The 19072-nt window shown below is 43.4% G+C and overlaps 1 protein-coding gene across 2 annotated transcripts in view; it reads right to left on the reverse strand.

The window, feature by feature from the left end:
* Positions 1-19072, reverse strand: part of LOC141091390 (solute carrier family 26 member 10-like) — a 121046-nt gene that overhangs the window by 58590 nt on the left and 43384 nt on the right. For both annotated transcript variants that reach the window (XM_073576945.1, XM_073576944.1), the window contains exons 8-10: positions 5854-5967; positions 4208-4285; positions 812-907 (exon numbers count right to left, since the gene is read on the reverse strand). In XM_073576945.1, the coding sequence (XP_073433046.1) occupies positions 812-907; positions 4208-4285; positions 5854-5967 (288 nt within the window). The remainder of the gene's footprint in view (positions 1-811; positions 908-4207; positions 4286-5853; positions 5968-19072) is intronic.

Consider the following 19072-nt stretch of genomic DNA (forward strand, 5'->3'; position numbering starts at 1 on the left):
TGCACCTGAACTACAGTAAATGATAAAGTGACTTTCCTTGTCTCCTGCCTTACTACTCCGTGCCTTCTAATGCATCACAATCTCTGTGGGTCTGCCCTGGTTGGAGAGGGTTCAACATCTGCATTGCCATCACCATCTACTCCCCCAGGGATCATCTGCAGTGCCGGCTATACTACAGTCGAACACTCCAACTGGCATCACAAATCACTACATAATCTAATTCTACCCCTTTTACATGATCGCCTGAGGCCACGGACCGGGTCACTGCCACTGTGACATTTCCCATTGAAGTTAACGGGCCCGACGCCGAGTAACCCACGGCCTCTCGTGCGCATCACAGTCACATAACATGACTGTAGACTTGTAGGTTAAGACTGGACAACCAGTTTAAGACACAGAATAACAGAGTTTTACAAGCCTTCATTACACATACAGTAGCAGAAAGAATCATCATAGATTTCAAGTCCTCAGTTTTTTTATTGCCACTTTCACTGTATTTATAATGTAAGTAGTGACTAGAGTTCAGCGAATTTTTCATAATCCGGTTCCGATTATGACAGGCGGCGAATATTATATTTGCAGTACTTGCTGAACACAGCTGAATGTCATTGGAGTCAATGGGAGTAGAAATAACCGAATATGTTTGGAATCGACCATCAAACATAAATTTGGCACAAATATGGTACCAATATGGCAAATACAGATTCGGCGACTGATTCCGAACATATTCGCTCAACTCTAGTAGTGACATTCTGTTGCGATAAAAACCCAGCCTGAATGTTGTGTACTCTATAACTTGCCGAATACTCACAAAGTCAGTCTTGCTGATTTTCCATAATTCTGGAAGCTCCTGGAATTGTAGGAACATTTGTCTGAGGCTCACAACATTTATACAGGCAAGTACCGCCTGGAGAAAAAAAGAATAACAGATGGTTAGCAGTATATTCAAGTAATGTAGATATAGAGATGATGAACAGATGAAATGGTGCAATGTTACTAACTAACTACACAAATCCAACATTTGAGAGGGTTTGATCAGGAGGAAAGTTTGGGTATTATAGAACAACTATTTTTATGGGATATCATGGAATATTTCTATTCACATTGTTGACCTGAGATATTCCTTTGGCACCAAATGTACAACGCACTAATACGTGGTCAAAATTGCTGGTACCCCTCGTTTAATGACAGAAAAACCCACAATGGTCACAGAAATAACTTAAATCTGACAAAAGTAATAAGAAATAAGTAAAAATGGACGATTGAAAGTCAGACATTGCTTTTCAACCATGCTTCCACAGAATAAAAAAAAAAAAAAATCTCATGAAATAGGCCTGGACAGAAATGATGGTACCCTTAACTTAATATTTTGTTGCACAACCTTTTGAGGCAATCACTGCAATCAAACGATTCTTGTAACTGTCAATGAGACTTCTGCACCTCTCGACAGGTATTTTGGCCCACTCCTCAAGAGCAAACTGCTCCAGTTGTCTCGTGTTTGAAGGTTGCCTTTTCTAGACGACATGTTACAGCTCTTTCCAAAGATGCTCAATAGGATTTAGGTCAGGACTCATAGCACATTTCTCTCTAGAATCCTTTGATAGTCTTGAGATTTCATTGTACCCTGCACAGATTCTAGACACCCTGTGCCAGATGCAGCAAAGCAGCCCCAGTACATAACAGATCCTCCTCCATGTTTCACTGTAGGGACTGTGTTCTTTTCTTGATATGCTTCATTTTTCCGTCTGTGAACATAGAGCTGATGTGCCTTGCCAAAAAGTTCCATTTTTGTCTCATTTGTCCATAGGACATTCTCCCAGAAGCTTTGTAGCTTGTCAACATGTAGTTTGGCAAATTCCAGTCTGGCTTTTTTATGATTTTTTCTTCAACAATGGTGTCCTCCTTGGTCGTCTCCCATGAAGCCCACTTGGCTCATACAACGATGGATGGTGTGATCTGACACTGACGTTCCTTGAGCTTGAAGTTCACCTTTAATCTGTTTAGAAGTTTTTCTGGGCTCTTTTGTTATCATTCGTATTATCTGTCTCTTTGATTTGTCATCACTTTTCCTCCTGTGGCCGCGTCCAGGGAGGTTGGCTACAGTCCCATAGAGCTTCAATTTCTGAATATGTGCAACTGTAGTCACAGGAACATCAAGCTGCTTGGAGATGGTTTCATAACTTTTACCTTTAACATGTTTGTCTATAATTTTCTTTCTAATCTCCTGAGACAAGACAACTCTTTCCTTCGCTTCCTCTGGTCCATGTTGAGTTTGATACTCACCATGTCACCAAACAGCACACTGAGTATCTGTAGCCTTCTATACAGGCCCACTCACTGATTCCAAGATTGTAGACACCTGTGATGCTAATTATTGGACACACCTTGATTTAACATGTCCCTTTTGTCACATTATTTTCAGGGGTACCATCATTTCTGTCCAGGCCTATTTCATGAGTTTTATTTTTTTTTTAATTCTGTGGAAGCATGGTTGAAAAGCAATGTCTGACTTTCATTTGTTCATTTTCATAGATATTAGATTTATTATTACTTTTGTCAGATTCAAGTTATTTCTGTGAGCATTGTGGGTTGTTCTGTCATTAAACGAGGGGTACCAACAATTTTGACCACGTGTGTATATAATGTCTGGGACAGAGGTAAACTTATTATGGATGCAATGTGTTATCCTCTATCTGGTTTTGTTGAGGAAAGCCTTAAGTTCAAATACTTAATTAACCTCAAGTGTATCATTTCACCTTACATGAGCTTTTTCAGATCAAAGTGTGACACTAAAGATGGATGCCATCTCCTGCTTGCCTCATGCCATGTGCTATTGGAACTGGAATTATCAGTTCAGCCAAACCACCATGTGCTCCAAGGATCCACCCACGAAGACGCCCACTGTGATGACCTCATGGACCAACCCAGACAGATGACCTCATGGATCCGCTCACTGCCCAATCCACTAACCAATGGAATACATTCAAACACTCCCATTCTAGAGTTAACCGAGCCCGCTTTCAGGGGATATATAAATCTATGTTTGAATCAATAAACGCTCACTCACTCTCGCTCTTTTGGAGCTATGCCATAGATTGATCAAAGAGAGATTACATCCTACTTTGTGTGGTGTGATTCTTTTAGTGGCCACTGATCGATACCCTTTGGGCCAGGGGCAGGCAACTATTGAACATTATTTATTGTTTAACCTAACATTTTCATAATAATTTCTCTGAATTCAATAAATTATAGGATTTTCAAAGTTTGCTAAAGAAGGGCATATATACAATCAGTCAGGAGGTACCATTAAAACGTCAAACAACTTGAAAAGAAATTGGGGACATGGGGTCCGTGGCTTGACACCCCTGGCGTACCATCCTGTGTATTGTAATTTGAGAGAGCTTTTGATATATTTGAAAATGTTGTTCCTAGCTTTAATATGTTTGTCTCTGTACATTAAAGTCTTTACTATTTTACTACTAGGTTAGATAATAATAATCTCTTTATTTTATAGCGCCAACAGATTCTGCAGCACTTTACAGTTTGCAAACATTATTATCGCTGTCCCCATCGGGGCTCACAATCTAGATTCCCTATCAGTATGCCTTTGGAATGTGGGAGAAAACTGGAGAACCCGGAAGAAGCCCAGAAAACACGGAGAGAACATACAGACTCCTTGCAGATATTGTCCTTGGTGGGATTTGAACCCAGAGCCCCAGCACTGCAAGGCAACAGTGCTAAGCACTGAGCCACCATGCTGCCCTGGCACATGCTGCAAGATATGCGTATGCGTATAAAAGTTTGGAAGAACAGACTAATAGCCCGATGAACAGAGCTGCTAGTGACTACGAAGAAATGGACTAAACTCTCATATTGAAAAATATATTTAAAATCCCTTTATACTTTATTGGGTATGGGGTGTTGAGATAAGTGTTGTTTAATGTTTCTTGCGTATATTGAAAATGACTTAAGCCTTGAATAAAAATGATATGTTTTTATAAAAAAAATGTACTATTATAAATCAATTGCACAAACAATTCTAAGAAGCTTTGTAATAAATCTTATAAGAGAAATCTGCTTCTTTCTCCGCTTATGAACCTCTTCTTATGCTCATCCTTGCTCCTGAACACACCATCCACTCTGAAATACAGGCAAAATCCATATTTTCCAACATCTTCCTCGGTCATTTCGTTTCTGGATGTCTTACCTTTGGTAAGTAGTTGAAGAGTGGACCAACCCACATCAAAACAACAAGCACCACACTGCTAGTGAAGATCCCTGAAAGCTAAAAATATATTACCAAAATGAATATTGGAATTTTTTATTGTGCAAAAAAAATATATTTAGTTCCAATATTGTTTTTTAAATAGTTTCATATGATCCAGTTTTGTGGTCAGGGATCAGGAAAATCTGACCTGTGATGATCATCACCTGATCATCCTGGTGGCTTCCAGATAAAAGGAGTTGTGTTTAACAAGACACATTTTTTAGAGAAATACATGTGGCCGCCATCTCTCATGAATGACAATAAATTGCATTATTTCCATATTCTTTATACTGAACATTAGCAGTCTTTAGAGTCGACCATTAATGCTTTACTGGTAGGGATACAATCCTTAGGGCCAGTAAATGGTTATCTGGGCTCAGCAGCCATCCCGAGCTTCGACCATCAATTTACAATGAAGAACCTCTTTGAGATTATCATCCAAAATTGCATTGAATAGACAAGGAAAATTGCCAATATATAGTATATGATATACAGCTCTAAAATCTGTCACTGTAAATCTGCGCTGGATAAAGGGATGGTCTTTTGGAGAAGTTTTCTTTATATATTATGGGAAAATCTCCTTCATTGTGATTTTTACAAGTTTTGTTGGAGTCTGCTAGTACAAGGTAACGTCATACGGATGGGTTCCTAACTAGCAGTGTCTGTACAATGTCTATTGGGCTGTAGGCTTCCTTCAGTTATCTTGATTGGAAGTCAAAGATCCATTAAAGATTACCTATTGTTTTAATTATTATTTCATAAATCAATAGTACACATGAAAATAAGAAACCTTGTAATATATCTTATCAGAGAAATCTCCTTCTTTCATTTCACTGAATACAGATTCTACCTGTAAATTGAGAATTTTGAAAATGAATTATGAGTCCTGGAGGAGAAAGAAGCAGATTTCGATGATATATAATATATATCTATTTATATGTATATAGATACATATAGCTAGATATGATACATATAGATAGATATATAGATATAGATAGAAATATTTATATATAAAACAAGTGTCCTAATCCATTCAATATCTTATTACCCTTTGAAACATTGTTTTGAGGGAAAATATATAGTCAGATTATGCGGTTGTAAGGCAGTCATATGCATTCAAGTGCTCACTTTAGTTAAAGGGAATCTGTCACCCCTTTTTTGAGATATCATACAATGATATTATTCAATTGTGTGTCACATAAGGATTCTTTTAGTACTTTTGCTTCCCCCTGACCCCGCACCTTTCATGCATAAATACCTTTTTCATATCGGTTCAGATGTATGTAAACTGCAGCTGTCCGGTCCGCTGGGCGGGGCTTATTCACCTGCTCCCCCCCTCCCTGTCTTGCTCTACATATTTCTTCTTGTACAGATTCCCTTTAATATGTTAATGATTCAATCTGAGTTGTATTACATATACTGTATATAAAAAATATTCAAAAAGTGTCATTGATTAGAGGCCCAGTTATCTGCATCATGATATCCTGCTTTATGCTGGTAAGTGTATGTATCATGTTAGCAAATGCTACCTCTGTACAAATACAAAATGGATATATAGAAGAAATACATTATAATCTGTATATTACCTGGGTATGACCTCCAGCACTTTCAAGAATATTGGTTGTAGCCAAAGTAGCAGAGCTGGGGAAACATTGGAACAAGGAAGAGACCATGTTGGATATTCCATGAGCTAACAGCTCCTAAAAAACAAAAATATCCTGCTCAAATTCTTTTTTCTTTAAATATCAGGAGTCCTAATGCATAGTGTCATGCTCTCACTAAATGAACGGGATTCAAATAGCTTAGCAAGCAGCTAAACCGCTATACCGGGTCCAATAAGAGAGACTGTAGTTGAATCTGTGTTTTATTGAACATAGGTATATAGATGAGGTGAAACTATAAACAGAAATACATGGAGACAATCAGCGTCGGGTACATAGAAAATACATATACACAACGTGCATTACTGCACTAACAGCTGAACAAGGAAACTATCTAAGCTGGCCAGTAAGAGAGACAGGGATTTATAAAGGGAGCGTGTCACTTACCAGCAATGCTAACATTGGGCGAGAAGATGGATGAGGTGTTTCCAGTATGCAAGCAGATTGAAAATGGAGGACTGGACAGGGAAATGGGGCTGGGCTAGACCATAATCCCTTGCAAATTTACCCATGATACAGTGGGAGTTGGAGGGAAAATGAAACGAAAGCAGGAAGAGAATTACACTGCAGTTATTATTTTTGGCCACTAGATGGAGCTAGAAACAATGCACATCAGAAACTATGAAACTGAGCATTATCACTGAATTTATGCTATGAAAATAAACATTTAAGAGTCATTATTTATGTCGGAGACAGAACACTCCCCGTCTGGCATTGAACAGATGCCACCATTCCTATTCTCCAAAGACAACAAAGGACCAGTCCAGTAACTGGTCTGGAGAATGTCTTAGGTCCATCTCCTTTGGCCATCCTAAGATTAGGCTTGGTAAATTGCCACGTCCTCCATGGCTGCAGGGTACACAAGCGTCGTTTGCGCCATCTGTCCCAGAATGCATTGGCAAGACTTTGTACCTGCCTCCATTGGCGCTTGTAGAGGTCCTTAGTGTCGAATCCTCCTGGAGGGGCACTGGATAGTCCTGTTTTCTGGGTTAGAAGAGTAGCTGGAGTCTTTGTACGAAGTGTAGACACCTGAGGGTGGATTTCAGCACCTGAGTCCTCTCTCACAAGTTCAAAGGTGTCTGGACAACGCTCCTCAGTGTACAATAGTTTTGGTCCTGAGAGCCATGTTGTGCTCTCTAGTTGACCTGCGTCAACTGCTCTAGTTGCATGATCTGCAGGGTTTTGGTCTGTGGGGACGTAATGCCACTGTTTTGGATGAACTGATCTCCTAATTCGTAGCACTCTGTTGTTGACATAAACGTAGAATCGCCTGGTTTCATTGTGGATGTATCCCAGAACTACTTTGCTGTCTGAGTAGAACTTGGCTTGTGTCAGGTCGATATCCATCTCGGATGTGATGAACTCTGCTAACTTGACGGTTAGGACTGTAGCACAAAGTTCTAACCTTGGTATAGTGTGCTCTGGCTGTGGAGCAAGTTTGGCTTTCCCCATGACGAATCCAATATGGCTCTGACATTTGGAGTCCACCGTATTGAGATAGGCAACAGCAGCAATTGCTTTGACAGAAGCATCTGCAAATACATACAGTCTTTGGCTCTGAATCTCTGTAGACGGCACAGGGGTGTATGGCCTTGACACATTCAGGTTGGAGAGAGCTGCTAAAGAGTTCTTCCATGCTTCCCACTGCATTCTCTTGTTAGGTGGCAGAGGTGCATCCCAGTCAGAAGTCTCCTTGGTTAAGTCTCTTTGTATGGCTTTTCCTTGTATAGTAACTGGAGCTGCAAAGCCTAAGGGATCGCAGAGGCTGTTGATGGTAGACAGGACAACTCTGCGTGTGAAAGGCTTTTCTTCTTGGCTGACCTGAAAGGTGAAAGTGTCTGATTGTAGATTCCAGAGAAGCCTGAGGCTGTGTTGCATTGGTGTGGGGTTTGACCCTAGGTCCAGGTCTCTGAGACCGACACAAGTCTTGTGAAGGGAATGCTTTCATGAGTTCTTGGCTGTTTGAGGCTATTTTGTGAAGCCTGAGGTTAGAGCAAACAAGCATCTCCTGTGCTCTCCTGAGAAGACTGATGGCAGTCTCATTTGAAGGCATGGCTTTCAGACAGTCATCAACATAAAAGTCTTTCTCTATGAATTGTCTGACATCTGACCCGTATTCTGATTCTCCTTCTATAGCTGACCTTTTGAGTCCATAGATAGCGACTGCAGGAGAAGGGCTATTGCCAAAGATGTGCACTCTCATGCGGTACTCTGTGACGTCTTTAGTAGGATCATTGTCTCTTTACCAGAAGAATCTTAGGAAGTTCCTGTCTCTCTTTCTCACAAGGAAACAATGGAACATTTGCTGGATGTCAGCGATGAAGGCAATGGAATCCTTACGGAAGCGCATAAGTACTCCCAGTGGTTTGTTATTGAGATCTGGTCCTGTCAGTAGAACATCATTCAGGGAGACATCATCAAACTTAGCACTGGAGTCGAACACCACTTTAATCTGGCCTGGTTTCTTAGGGTGGTATACTCCAAACATGGGTAGGAACCAGCATTCTTCAGAGTCTTTGAGAGTGGGAGCTAGTTCTGCATGGCAGTTCTCAAATATCTTTGACATGAAGGAGAAGAAGTGATCTCTCATCTCTGGCTTCTTTTGCAGATTGTGTTTGAGAGAGGAGAAACGTTTGAATGCCTGATCTCTGTTGTTTGGTAGACGTGGTCTGTGGGTTCTGAAGGGAAGAGGTGCGACCTAACTGTTCATCTCATCTTTTATGAGCCCTTTGTCCATTACCTCTAAGAACAGCTTATCCTCTACCGACATTGCTGCTTGGTTGTCTTGCTTAGTTCTCTGGAAGAGTGTGCACCCCAGCTGATTCTCATAGCTTCCTGACACCATACTGCTGTCATGAGTAAAGTCTATTAAGTGATTGGGTAGTTAGTTGGATGCTTTGTGGTAGTTCCTTGACATGGAACTCGTTGTTGCAAGGTTGAAACAGAGATGGGCGCCCTTTCTCCAGTGTATTTGTTAGCATGCTTGTCACAGAAGATGGGGCGTGCATGTGTCCCAAGCATACGTTTCCTATTATGACCCATCCTAGGTCTAGCTTTTGCGCATAGGGAGCATTGTTGAGTCCATTGATATGACTTCTCACTTTATGACCTGCAGGATGTCTCTTCCCAACAGCAGTAGTATCTGTGCCTGAGGGTCGAGTTCTGGTATGAGGTGTGCTATGCGTTTTATGTGAGCATGATGGATTGCCACATCTGGTGTAGGGATTTCAGACCTGTTGTCTGGGATCTGATTACACTCGATGATTGTAGTTAGTGGCAGGCAGAATTGTCCGTCTAAGGACTCAATTTGGTAGTCAGTGGCTTTCCTGCCCGCTGTTGTCACAGTACCTGCACATGTCTTTAATGAGTAAGGAGTGCTTGGTCCTTTAATGTTGAATAGGTCAAAGAATGTTGATCTAGCCAGGGATCGATTACTTTGATCATCCAAGATAGCATACAGTCTCACAGCTTTGTCTCTATGGCCCCTTGGGTACACTCTGACGAGGTATATTTTTGAACAAGACCTACTGTCTATGTGTCCCTTTACAGACTTCAGTACATTGTGAAGTGATCTCTGGCGTAGCTGCATCAGTGCTCTTTTCCTTCCCGCCATGCTCACTGTCAGCTGGCGTATTTTGCGCACTCCATGGAGCTGGGCCAGGGTGTAGGGCAGTGTTATGATCTGTGGTTCCACATTCTGTGCATTTTACACTGACCTTACAATCCTTGGCGAGATGAGTGGTGGATGAGCAGCACTTGTAGCAGATACCGTTCTCTTTCAGGAAGCTTCTGCGATCCGGCATAGATTTTCCTCTGAAGGCTCTGCATTTCAGGAGAGGATGAGACTTCTGATGGAGGGGGCACTGCTTGTCAGGTTCTCGTACCTTTGTCTCTGATTGAGAGCAGCCAGCAGACCTGTAATTGGAACTTGGAGAAGAAACATTAGTCTTGTGCACTGCCACAGATGTTCTGCGTTGGTTTGCAGCTGGCGGTGGTGCGGCATATGACGTTGTAAAGTCAAAGCTGGGATCATTTCTGATTGCCGCTTGTTCGTGTATAAAGTCTACAAAAACGGAGAAGGGAGGGAGTGAAACACTGTGTTTGTATTTGTACGTGGAGCCACGTTGTTTGTATTTGTACGTGGAGCCACGTGTGAGCCACCTCTCCTGTAGATTGTAGGGCAACTTTTGGACTATAGCATTAACACCTTTGGCTGTGTCGAGGTATGCAAGTCCTGGTTGGTCACCATCTCATTTGGCAACTAGGACCTCTTGTAGCAGGTCACCTAGCTCTCTAAGTTTTGGGAGACCTTTGTTAGATATTTTAGGAAAGTCATTGATTCTTTTGAACAAGGCTCTCTCTATTACCTCTGCAGAGCCGTAACACCCATCTAGCCTCTTCGAGATCTCTTTAAGGCCTATTTGAGGGTGGTTTATATTAATGTCTCTGATCCTTACTGCGTGTTTGACTGACTCTTCTCCCAGGTATTTGACTAAGAGGTCTATCTCCTCTCTGTTTTTTAGCCCCAAGTTTCTAGTGACATTATGGAAGGAATCTTTCCAAGCTCTGTAACCTTCAGCGTGGTCAGTGAATTTCATGAGTCCCTTGGCAACTAGATCACGTCGTGTGAAGATCCTAGCAAGTTCTGATGTGAACCGGTTGTCAGGAGAGTATACTGGTGATGTGTCACCCTGATAGTGATGTGAGGTGCATTCATACCTGTTAGTATCCTCAGGGTGGTGCCAGTCGGTGTCATATTGCTTCGGTCTGACATGAGGTGTGTCAGCAAGGTGATTCACGTTGGTTACCTGGTGAGAGGCAAAGAAGACAGAAGAGTTGCTTTGCTTCACGTTTTCCTGGAGCTGAGCCTCATGATGACTCTCACTCGTTTCACTGGATGTGTTGTGATCTTGGTTATAGTTTGGATCAGGAAGTTCATTAACATATTGAGATGTGCGTTGTGGTGAATCTTGCAGTGGCAACTTCAGACTTGATGTACTGCTGCGACTATGCAGATCAGGGTTGTGTGCGGCTTCCAGTGCTTCTGCCTCGGCCAATGCGGCAGCAGCCTCTCTTTTTACTGCTAGGCTCTCTAAGGCAGCATCCACACATGCTTTCTCTAACTGCGTCTTCCTCTCTTGCTCATCTCTTTCTAAGCATAACCTTCTCTCTTGATCCTCTCTCTCTATGCGTGACCTTCTCTCTTGGTCTTCTAAGCTTGCTTTCTCTAATTTGAGTTGCATCTCCTCTTCAGCATAGCATGCTCGCATTTTGGCGACTTCCGCATTTGCACGGGCAATGGCAACCGTGCTGCTGATAGATACAGTCTTTGAGGAAACGGATGTAGCAGATTTTGTCCTGTGTGATTTGTGGGACATGGTGTCTTAGAAGGATACTTGGCTGTGCAGAAATTGCTGTGGCTGTATTAGTCTTTGTGTAGCCGGTGACTTGAATCTCACTATATGGATTTCTGCAGCATCACTAGTTCCTGCAGACTGGATGGAGGCTCTTCTCTCTGTATTCCACTAGCTGGAGAGCCATTATTTCACTAGGGTCCTGCAAGATGGAAAGCTCCTCTCTGTATTCTCACTAGCTGGAAAGCCGCTGTTTCACTGTCATGCTCTCACTAAATGAACGGGAGTCAAATAGCTTAGCAAGCAGCTAAACTGCTATACCGGGTCCAATAAGAGAGAATGTAGTTGAATCTATGTTTTATTGAACGTAGGTATATAGATGAGGTGAAACTATAAACAGAAATACATGGAGACAATCAGTGTCGGGTACATAGAAAATACATATACACATAACGTACATGACTGCACTAACAGCTGAACAAGGAAACTATCTAAGCTGGCCAGTAAGAGAGACAGGGATTTATAAAGGGAGCGTGTCACTTACCAGCAATGCTAACACTGGGCGAGAAGATGGATGAGGTGTTTCCAGTATGCAAGCAGATTGAAAATGGAGGACTGGACAGGGAAATGGGGCTGGGCTAGACCATAATCCCTTGCAAATTTACCCATGATACAGTGGGAGTTGGAGGGAAAATGAAACGAAAGCAGGAAGAGAATTACACTGCAGTTATTATTTTTGGCCACTAGATGGAGCTGGAAACAATGCACATCAGAAACTATGAAACTGAGCATTATCACTGAATTTATGCTATGAAAATAAACATTTAAGAGTCATTATTTATGTCGGAGACAGAACACTCCCCGTCTGGCATTGAACAGATGCCACCATTCCTATTCTCCAAAGACAACAAAGGACCAGTCCAGTAACTGGTCTGGAGAATGTCTTAGGTCCATCTCCTTTGGCCATCCTAAGATTAGGCTTGGTAAATTGCCACGTCCTCCATGGCTGCAGGGTACACAAGCGTCGTTTGCGCCATCTGTCCCAGAATGCATTGGCAAGACTTTGTACCTGCCTCCATTGGCGCTTGTAGAGGTCCTTAGTGTCGAATCCTCCTGGAGGGGCACTGGATAGTCCTGTTTTCTGGGTTAGAAGAGTAGCTGGAGTCTTTGTACGAAGTGTAGACACCTGAGGGTGGATTTCAGCACCTGAGTCCTCTCTCACAAGTTCAAAGGTGTCTGGACAACGCTCCTCAGTGTACAATAGTTTTGGTCCTGAGAGCCATGTTGTGCTCTCTAGTTGACCTGCGTCAACTGCTCTAGTTGCATGATCTGCAGGGTTTTGGTCTGTGGGGATGTAATGCCACTGTTTTGGATGAACTGATCTCCTAATTCGTAGCACTCTGTTGTTGACATAAACGTAGAATCGCCTGGTTTCATTGTGGATGTATCCCAGAACTACTTTGCTGTCTGAGTAGAACTTGGCTTGTGTCAGGTCGATATCCATCTCGGATGTGATGAACTCTGCTAACTTGACGGTTAGGACTGTAGCACAAAGTTCTAACCTTGGTATAGTGTGCTCTGGCTGTGGAGCAAGTTTGGCTTTCCCCATGACGAATCCAATATGGCTCTGACATTTGGAGTCCACCGTATTGAGATAGGCAACAGCAGCAATTGCTTTGACAGAAGCATCTGCAAATACATACAGTCTTTGGCTCTGAATCTCTGTAGACGGCACAGGGGTGTATGGCCTTGACACATTCAGGTTGGAGAGAGCTGCTAAAGAGTTCTTCCATGCTTCCCACTGCATTCTCTTGTTAGGTGGCAGAGGTGCATCCCAGTCAGAAGTCTCCTTGGTTAAGTCTCTTTGTATGGCTTTTCCTTGTATAGTAACTGGAGCTGCAAAGCCTAAGGGATCGCAGAGGCTGTTGATGGTAGACAGGACAACTCTGCGTGTGAAAGGCTTTTCTTCTTGGCTGACCTGAAAGGTGAAAGTGTCTGATTGTAGATTCCAGAGAAGCCTGAGGCTGTGTTGCATTGGTGTGGGGTTTGACCCTAGGTCCAGGTCTCTGAGACCGACACAAGTCTTGTGAAGGGAATGCTTTCATGAGTTCTTGGCTGTTTGAGGCTATTTTGTGAAGCCTGAGGTTAGAGCAAACAAGCATCTCCTGTGCTCTCCTGAGAAGACTGATGGCAGTCTCATTTGAAGGCATGGCTTTCAGACAGTCATCAACATAAAAGTCTTTCTCTATGAATTGTCTGACATCTGACCCGTATTCTGATTCTCCTTCTATAGCTGACCTTTTGAGTCCATAGATAGCGACTGCAGGAGAAGGGCTATTGCCAAAGATGTGCACTCTCATGCGGTACTCTGTGACGTCTTTAGTAGGATCATTGTCTCTTTACCAGAAGAATCTTAGGAAGTTCCTGTCTCTCTTTCTCACAAGGAAACAATGGAACATTTGCTGGATGTCAGCGATGAAGGCAATGGAATCCTTACGGAAGCGCATAAGTACTCCCAGTGGTTTGTTATTGAGATCTGGTCCTGTCAGTAGAACATCATTCAGGGAGACATCATCAAACTTAGCACTGGAGTCGAACACCACTTTAATCTGGCCTGGTTTCTTAGGGTGGTATACTCCAAACATGGGTAGGAACCAGCATTCTTCAGAGTCTTTGAGAGTGGGAGCTAGTTCTGCATGGCAGTTCTCAAATATCTTTGACATGAAGGAGAAGAAGTGATCTCTCATCTCTGGCTTCTTTTGCAGATTGTGTTTGAGAGAGGAGAAACGTTTGAATGCCTGATCTCTGTTGTTTGGTAGACGTGGTCTGTGGGTTCTGAAGGGAAGAGGTGCGACCTAACTGTTCATCTCATCTTTTATGAGCCCTTTGTCCATTACCTCTAAGAACAGCTTATCCTCTACCGACATTGCTGCTTGGTTGTCTTGCTTAGTTCTCTGGAAGAGTGTGCACCCCAGCTGATTCTCATAGCTTCCTGACACCATACTGCTGTCATGAGTAAAGTCTATTAAGTGATTGGGTAGTTAGTTGGATGCTTTGTGGTAGTTCCTTGACATGGAACTCGTTGTTGCAAGGTTGAAACAGAGATGGGCGCCCTTTCTCCAGTGTATTTGTTAGCATGCTTGTCACAGAAGATGGGGCGTGCATGTGTCCCAAGCATACGTTTCCTATTATGACCCATCCTAGGTCTAGCTTTTGCGCATAGGGAGCATTGTTGAGTCCATTGATATGACTTCTCACTTTATGACCTGCAGGATGTCTCTTCCCAACAGCAGTAGTATCTGTGCCTGAGGGTCGAGTTCTGGTATGAGGTGTGCTATGCGTTTTATGTGAGCATGATGGATTGCCACATCTGGTGTAGGGATTTCAGACCTGTTGTCTGGGATCTGATTACACTCGATGATTGTAGTTAGTGGCAGGCAGAATTGTCCGTCTAAGGACTCAATTTGGTAGTCAGTGGCTTTCCTGCCCGCTGTTGTCACAGTACCTGCACATGTCTTTAATGAGTAAGGAGTGCTTGGTCCTTTAATGTTGAATAGGTCAAAGAATGTTGATCTAGCCAGGGATCGATTACTTTGATCATCCAAGATAGCATACAGTCTCACAGCTTTGTCTCTATGGCCCCTTGGGTACACTCTGACGAGGTATATTTTTGAACAAGACCTACTGTCTATGTGTCCCTTTACAGACTTCAGTACATTGTGAAGTGATCTCTGGCGTAGCTGCATCAGTGCTCTTTTCCTTCCCGCCATGCTCACTGTCAGCTGGCGTATTTTGCGCACTCCATGGAGCTGGGCCAGGGTGTAGGGCAGTGTTATGATCTGTGGTTCCACATTCTGTGCATTTTACACTGACCTTACAATCCTTGGCGAGATGAGTGGTGGATGAGCAGCACTTGTAGCAGATACCGTTCTCTTTCAGGAAGCTTCTGCGATCCGGCATAGATTTTCCTCTGAAGGCTCTGCATTTCAGGAGAGGATGAGACTTCTGATGGAGGGGGCACTGCTTGTCAGGTTCTCGTACCTTTGTCTCTGATTGAGAGCAGCCAGCAGACCTGTAATTGGAACTTGGAGAAGAAACATTAGTCTTGTGCACTGCCACAGATGTTCTGCGTTGGTTTGCAGCTGGCGGTGGTGCGGCATATGACGTTGTAAAGTCAAAGCTGGGATCATTTCTGATTGCCGCTTGTTCGTGTATAAAGTCTACAAAAACGGAGAAGGGAGGGAGTGAAACACTGTGTTTGTATTTGTACGTGGAGCCACGTTGTTTGTATTTGTACGTGGATCCACGTGTGAGCCACCTCTCCTGTAGATTGTAGGGCAACTTTTGGACTATAGCATTAACACCTTTGGCTGTGTCGAGGTATGCAAGTCCTGGTTGGTCACCATCTCATTTGGCAACTAGGACCTCTTGTAGCAGGTCACCTAGCTCTCTAAGTTTTGGGAGACCTTTGTTAGATATTTTAGGAAAGTCATTGATTCTTTTGAACAAGGCTCTCTCTATTACCTCTGCAGAGCCGTAACACCCATCTAGCCTCTTCGAGATCTCTTTAAGGCCTATTTGAGGGTGGTTTATATTAATGTCTCTGATCCTTACTGCGTGTTTGACTGACTCTTCTCCCAGGTATTTGACTAAGAGGTCTATCTCCTCTCTGTTTTTTAGCCCCAAGTTTCTAGTGACATTATGGAAGGAATCTTTCCAAGCTCTGTAACCTTCAGCGTGGTCAGTGAATTTCATGAGTCCCTTGGCAACTAGATCACGTCGTGTGAAGATCCTAGCAAGTTCTGATGTGAACCGGTTGTCAGGAGAGTATACTGGTGATGTGTCACCCTGATAGTGATGTGAGGTGCATTCATACCTGTTAGTATCCTCAGGGTGGTGCCAGTCGGTGTCATATTGCTTCGGTCTGACATGAGGTGTGTCAGCAAGGTGATTCACGTTGGTTACCTGGTGAGAGGCAAAGAAGACAGAAGAGTTGCTTTGCTTCACGTTTTCCTGGAGCTGAGCCTCATGATGACTCTCACTCGTTTCACTGGATGTGTTGTGATCTTGGTTATAGTTTGGATCAGGAAGTTCATTAACATATTGAGATGTGCGTTGTGGTGAATCTTGCAGTGGCAACTTCAGACTTGATGTACTGCTGCGACTATGCAGATCAGGGTTGTGTGCGGCTTCCAGTGCTTCTGCCTCGGCCAATGCGGCAGCAGCCTCTCTTTTTACTGCTAGGCTCTCTAAGGCAGCATCCACACATGCTTTCTCTAACTGCGTCTTCCTCTCTTGCTCATCTCTTTCTAAGCATAACCTTCTCTCTTGATCCTCTCTCTCTATGCGTGACCTTCTCTCTTGGTCTTCTAAGCTTGCTTTCTCTAATTTGAGTTGCATCTCCTCTTCAGCATAGCATGCTCGCATTTTGGCGACTTCCGCATTTGCACGGGCAATGGCAACCGTGCTGCTGATAGATACAGTCTTTGAGGAAACGGATGTAGCAGATTTTGTCCTGTGTGATTTGTGGGACATGGTGTCTTAGAAGGATACTTGGCTGTGCAGAAATTGCTGTGGCTGTATTAGTCTTTGTGTAGCCGGTGACTTGAATCTCACTATATGGATTTCTGCAGCATCACTAGTTCCTGCAGACTGGATGGAGGCTCTTCTCTCTGTATTCCACTAGCTGGAGAGCCATTATTTCACTAGGGTCCTGCAAGATGGAAAGCTCCTCTCTGTATTCTCACTAGCTGGAAAGCCGCTGTTTCACTGTCATGCTCTCACTAAATGAACGGGAGTCAAATAGCTTAGCAAGCAGCTAAACTGCTATACCGGGTCCAATAAGAGAGAATGTAGTTGAATCTATGTTTTATTGAACGTAGGTATATAGATGAGGTGAAACTATAAACAGAAATACATGGAGACAATCAGTGTCGGGTACATAGAAAATACATATACACATAACGTACATGACTGCACTAACAGCTGAACAAGGAAACTATCTAAGCTGGCCAGTAAGAGAGACAGGGATTTATAAAGGGAGCGTGTCACTTACCAGCAATGCTAACACTGGGCGAGAAGATGGATGAGGTGTTTCCAGTATGCAAGCAGATTGAAAATGGAGGACTGGACAGGGAAATGGGGCTGGGCTAGACCATAATCCCTTGCAAATTTACCCATGATACAGTGAGAGTTGGAGGGAAAATGAAACGAAAGCAGGAAGAGAATTACACTGCAGTTATTATTTTTGGCCACTAGATGGAGCTGGAAACAATGCACATCAGAAACTATGAAACTGAGCATTATCACTGAATTTATGCTATGAAAATAAACATTTAAGAGTCATTATTTATGTCGGAGACAGAACACTCCCCGTCTGGCATTGAACAGATGCCACCATTCCTATTCTCCAAAGACAACAAAGGACCAGTCCAGTAACTGGTCTGGAGAATGTCTTAGGTCCATCTCCTTTGGCCATCCTAAGATTAGGCTTGGTAAATTGCCACGTCCTCCATGGCTGCAGGGTACACAAGCGTCGTTTGCGCCATCTGTCCCAGAATGCATTGGCAAGACTTTGTACCTGCCTCCATTGGCGCTTGTAGAGGTCCTTAGTGTCGAATCCTCCTGGAGGGGCACTGGATAGTCCTGTTTTCTGGGTTAGAAGAGTAGCTGGAGTCTTTGTACGAAGTGTAGACACCTGAGGGTGGATTTCAGCACCTGAGTCCTCTCTCACAAGTTCAAAGGTGTCTGGACAACGCTCCTCAGTGTACAATAGTTTTGGTCCTGAGAGCCATGTTGTGCTCTCTAGTTGACCTGCGTCAACTGCTCTAGTTGCATGATCTGCAGGGTTTTGGTCTGTGGGGATGTAATGCCACTGTTTTGGATGAACTGATCTCCTAATTCGTAGCACTCTGTTGTTGACATAAACGTAGAATCGCCTGGTTTCATTGTGGATGTATCCCAGAACTACTTTGCTGTCTGAGTAGAACTTGGCTTGTGTCAGGTCGATATCCATCTCGGATGTGATGAACTCTGCTAACTTGACGGTTAGGACTGTAGCACAAAGTTCTAACCTTGGTATAGTGTGCTCTGGCTGTGGAGCAAGTTTGGCTTTCCCCATGACGAATCCAATATGGCTCTGACATTTGGAGTCCACCGTATTGAGATAGGCAACAGCAGCAATTGCTTTGACAGAAGCATCTGCAAATACATACAGTCTTTGGCTCTGAATCTCTGTAGACGGCACAGGGGTGTATGGCCTTGACACATTCAGGTTGGAGAGAGCTGCTAAAGAGTTCTTCCATGCTTCCCACTGCATTCTCTTGTTAGGTGGCAGAGGTGCATCCCAGTCAGAAGTCTCCTTGGTTAAGTCTCTTTGTATGGCTTTTCCTTGTATAGTAACTGGAGCTGCAAAGCCTAAGGGATCGCAGAGGCTGTTGATGGTAGACAGGACAACTCTGCGTGTGAAAGGCTTTTCTTCTTGGCTGACCTGAAAGGTGAAAGTGTCTGATTGTAGATTCCAGAGAAGCCTGAGGCTGTGTTGCATTGGTGTGGGGTTTGACCCTAGGTCCAGGTCTCTGAGACCGACACAAGTCTTGTGAAGGGAATGCTTTCATGAGTTCTTGGCTGTTTGAGGCTATTTTGTGAAGCCTGAGGTTAGAGCAAACAAGCATCTCCTGTGCTCTCCTGAGAAGACTGATGGCAGTCTCATTTGAAGGCATGGCTTTCAGACAGTCATCAACATAAAAGTCTTTCTCTATGAATTGTCTGACATCTGACCCGTATTCTGA

The sequence above is a fragment of the Dendrobates tinctorius genome, unplaced genomic scaffold (genome assembly GCF_039654945.1).
Source record: "Dendrobates tinctorius isolate UK_male_01 unplaced genomic scaffold, ASM3965494v1 ptg000051l, whole genome shotgun sequence".
Classification (NCBI taxonomy): Eukaryota; Metazoa; Chordata; class Amphibia; order Anura; family Dendrobatidae; genus Dendrobates; species Dendrobates tinctorius.